Genomic DNA, 3,873 nt, shown 5'->3' with positions numbered 1-3,873 from the left:
CCAGCCCCTCCTCCAGCCCTACCGCAGGCCCCCAAAACCACCACTGCCCCCGAGCCCACCAAGCCCGGCGGAGACCCTCGGGAAGCCAGGAGGAGGGAGCGGCAGGCCAGGAGCCCCCCCAGGAGGTGAGTGTCCCGCCTTCCAGAGCTGGGGGAGGGGTGCTCCCAGGGACTCGGCATGTCTCCCAGCCTTGGTGTCCCAGGAGCTTGACGGCGGAGTCCCTTCCTGGTGGTGGCAGGGGAGTGGGAGCTGGTGGGGGTGTGGTTTGACTCACTTTGAGAGGGAGTCCTCTATAGAAGAAATCCGAGTCCCACCTGATTTCGGTGGCCAGTCCCTGAGCCCTGGCTTTGGGGGCGCCGTGTGTTGAGGCCCCAGAAACGTGAGCCGCGGCCTCTTGGTTGTGTTGCAGGCGCACGGTTAGCGGCAGCGGCAGTGGCAGCAGCTACAGTGGCTCCAGTTCCAGATCCAGGTTGTTGTCACATCTCTCCTGCCCCCATCCCATCCCGGCAGCCTCTGCCTGCAGTCAGGGTCCAGGAAACCCTGCAGAGGCCACCTCGGGTGGGCGCGGCCCCTCCCTCAGGCTGGCCCTCCGGCTCCGCAGAGCTCCAGCAAGGACGAGCAGGCCGAGGCAGCTGGGGGACAGCCTATTGAAAAAATCTGAGACAGGAACAAGCAGAAGAGAATTCTGTCATTTAGTTTAAAAAGATGGTATCAGATTAGCCCTGAGATTCCTTGAATTCAATTTTCTGTTTCACTTGTAGGCAGCATGTGGTATACACATTTGCCTGAATCTCTCCGAGTAGGTCTGCAACCTATCTAACTTTCAAGAAGGCAGGGCTCTGGGCTTCCCTGGTGGTTCAGTGGTTAGGAACCCACCCACCAGCATAGGGGACACGGGGCAACTGAACCTGTGCACCACTAGGAAGAGCCCTTGAGCGGCAGCGAAGACCCAGCACTGCCAAAAATACTACGTACAAAAGGCTGCCTTTTGCCTTCCCCGCTGGAGCTCAGGACGTGGGGCGGGAGGTTTTCTCAGGGAGTGGAGCCCTCGTATAGCCTGGGTTGTGACGGGACTGGACCGAGGAGACCATCCATGTCTCAAGCCTCCTGACTGAGGAGACCATCCGTGTCTCAAGCCTCCTGAGCCAGCCCCTCGGGGCATCTCTGACACAGCGTCTGCTCGTCCTGCATCCCTTCCTTGCCCTCTGTTGTGTGTGGGTCACACCCAGTCGTGCATCCCTGCCCAGCTAACAGAACGGTCACCATGAGCACAAGGGCCTGGCCCCAGCCATGTAGGCGTCCCCTCACTGGGTGGCACCTGTAAACTGTCCAGAGCCCCTAAAGAGTCAAGCTGGTGGGTTCGCCTCCCTTGGGGTTCGGGACCGTGTGGGCACAGACGTGTTTGTGTGTGCAGATCGCTGAGCGTGAGCAGTGTGTCCTCGGTGTCCAGTGCCACATCAAGCAGCAGCTCAGCGCACAGCGTGGACTCGGATGACATGTACGCAGACCTGGCCAGCCCCGTGTCCTCGGCTAGCTCGCGGTCCCCCACCCCAGCCCAGACCAAGAAGGAGAAAGGTAGGTGCCCACAAGGTGTGCTGGGCCTTGGGGTCCAGAGAGGAGAGGTGGTGTGGGCTGGTCATCCGCTGTCTGTTGATGACACCTCCCCAAGACAGCACGCAGGCAGCTGCCTCACTGGAAGAGAGGCTGAGAGGGCATTTTTCGTTGGCAGGAAAATCTAAGAAGGAGGACGGTGTGAAAGTGGATAAGCGGAAACGGGATTCGTCCACACAGCCGCCTAAACCCTCAAGAACCCCCGCGGGTGGCAGGTCCTCCCAGCAGCCCACCACCCCCCAGCAGGCACCACCAGGCCAGCCCCCAGCGGCCACATTCATTGCCCACAAGGAGATCAAGTTGACGCTGCTGAACAAGGTGGGGCTGTGGGCAGTGCTGTTGGGACCCCAGGACCCACGGCTGGGCCAGCTAGTGGCTTTCCACACTGCCTGGCTCGTGATGCCCTGATGGACAGCCTCATGGGCAGCGCCACGTGGGCAGGGGGTTGATGGTGGGAGATGAGCCAATTACCACAGGACAACCCTGGGACATGGGTCGGGGGGCAGAACAGACATGGCCTCTCTGAGTTGGCATCCACAGTGCCCAGGCGACTGGAGGGCCGAATCCCATCCCTGGCATGGAGGCCCGGAGACCATGGGCCCTGCCTCACTTGGGGCCCTGCGGCCCAGGGGCCCCCAAGGAGGGCCCGCGGGAGCGGAGAGCAGGTGGCTGCCTGCGTCCGCTCAGGCCCTGGTCCTGACTGCACACCCGTCATTCCAGGCCACTGACAAGGGGAGCAGGAAGCGCTACGAGCCCTCAGACAAGGACAGGCAGAGCCCACCGCCAGCCAAGCGCGCCAACCTCTCCCCAGACCGAGGTGAGCCTCTACCTCTGGAGCCGCACTTCCTGTGCCCTGAGAAGTGTTGAAGCCCCCAGGGGGATTCTGACCGGGTGGTCTGCATCCGTCAGCATTTAGTTTTAGAAGTGAAAACCATAGTACTCGTAACAGTAATAGTAATATGATACTGTGTTTTGACACAAGTAAGGTTTTTTTATGGAAAATACATTTTCACAAACAGAAGCTAGCAGGCGTAGCACTGTTTTTTTGTGATGTGTTTTCCCCAATCTCCTTATGGCTGGGGTCGTCTCTTGTGATCACACAAGTTGCTCAACCTAGGAAACCCCACCTGGGCTTGTGAGGCCATGAGCATGTGGAGGGGGTGGCATCTCAGTGCTGCAGGGCGTGCCCGGCCGCCCCCATACTGCTCGGCCCAGTTGCAGAGAGAGCCACTGGCCTAGGCAGAGCCTCTTCCTGGCTTGCTCCACTAGTAAAGTGAAACCCCAAGTGTTGCCAGAGCATCTTTCCCCCTAAAATAGGAGAGGGCCCAGCATACCCCACCAGGAGCAGGAGGAGGACACGGTGCACCCCTGAAACACACACCCCCGCCCAGGCCGCCCACATGCCTCTTGAGTGGTGGGACGCCTCTGTGCGCCCTCACTCGGGCCCCACACTCAGGGCAGCAAGCACTTCTGTTCTTGATCTTACTACGGTCTGTAAACAGCCGTGTGTTTTTGTTCCACTTGAAGACCTGCACTGTGAGTTTCTTCCAAGTCAGTGTAGGAGGGTTTTGGTCTGCTTGGCCTTGCATACTGGAAGCTCCTTGTTTTGAACGACACTGATGGTGGCTCAGGAAACCAAAACCCAAATTAGACCTGGGTACTTTTGAGAATGAGGAAGCTGAGCTGAACGGCCGCTGCTGTCTGGCGTGGGGTCACCGGGGGCCAGAGAGAGGCTGCTGCTTCCCTGAGTGTGCCCACTAGCCCCTGCACAGCTGGGCCCACATGGAGCTGGGACCCTGGTCTTATGTTGTCCCCTGTCACTCAGGTTCTCGGGACCGGAAGTCAGGTGGGAGAGTCAGTTCCCCGAAGCCAGAGCGGCAGAGGGGCCAGAATTCCAAGGCCCCCTCAGCCCCGACAGACAGGTGAGTGTCTCCCCACAAATCCCCCTCCCCCCACCCTGGGCACAGCACATCGGGTTCTTGGCCGCAGAGAGAGCCAGCCAAGCTTCCTCCCCAGGCGGAGGCCTGAGCCATCAGGACTAGCTAAGGGCAGGCTCAGAGGTGCTGGGAACATTATGCCGGCCCATGTCTTCACCCTGGGCCACCAGCAGGTCCTAGAATGCAGAGCAGCCCGGGAGCACGTGGCTTGCAGCCGGAGGACCAGGAAGCAGTTGGCAGCAGCTCTTCCCTCCCTCCCACTCAGCTCAAGAAGCAGGAGTGGGGCTCACCTTTTCCCTGGAAGCAGGCTGAATCCCTGCGCACC

The 3,873-nt window shown here is 60.2% G+C and overlaps 1 protein-coding gene across 1 annotated transcript in view; it reads left to right on the top strand.

Annotated features, from left to right (window-relative positions):
• Positions 1-3,873, top strand: part of ZC3H18 (zinc finger CCCH-type containing 18) — a 43,197-nt gene that overhangs the window by 38,058 nt on the left and 1,266 nt on the right. The window contains exons 19-24 of the mRNA XM_010843999.1: positions 1-125; positions 410-469; positions 1,415-1,575; positions 1,730-1,929; positions 2,332-2,428; positions 3,437-3,533. Of these exons, the coding sequence (XP_010842301.1) occupies positions 1-125; positions 410-469; positions 1,415-1,575; positions 1,730-1,929; positions 2,332-2,428; positions 3,437-3,533 (740 nt within the window). The remainder of the gene's footprint in view (positions 126-409; positions 470-1,414; positions 1,576-1,729; positions 1,930-2,331; positions 2,429-3,436; positions 3,534-3,873) is intronic.

The sequence above is a fragment of the Bison bison genome, unplaced genomic scaffold (genome assembly GCF_000754665.1).
Source record: "Bison bison bison isolate TAMUID 2011002044 unplaced genomic scaffold, Bison_UMD1.0 scf7180017864192, whole genome shotgun sequence".
NCBI classification, from domain to species: domain Eukaryota; kingdom Metazoa; phylum Chordata; class Mammalia; order Artiodactyla; family Bovidae; genus Bison; species Bison bison.
This window is presented reverse-complemented; position numbering and strand designations above follow the sequence as displayed.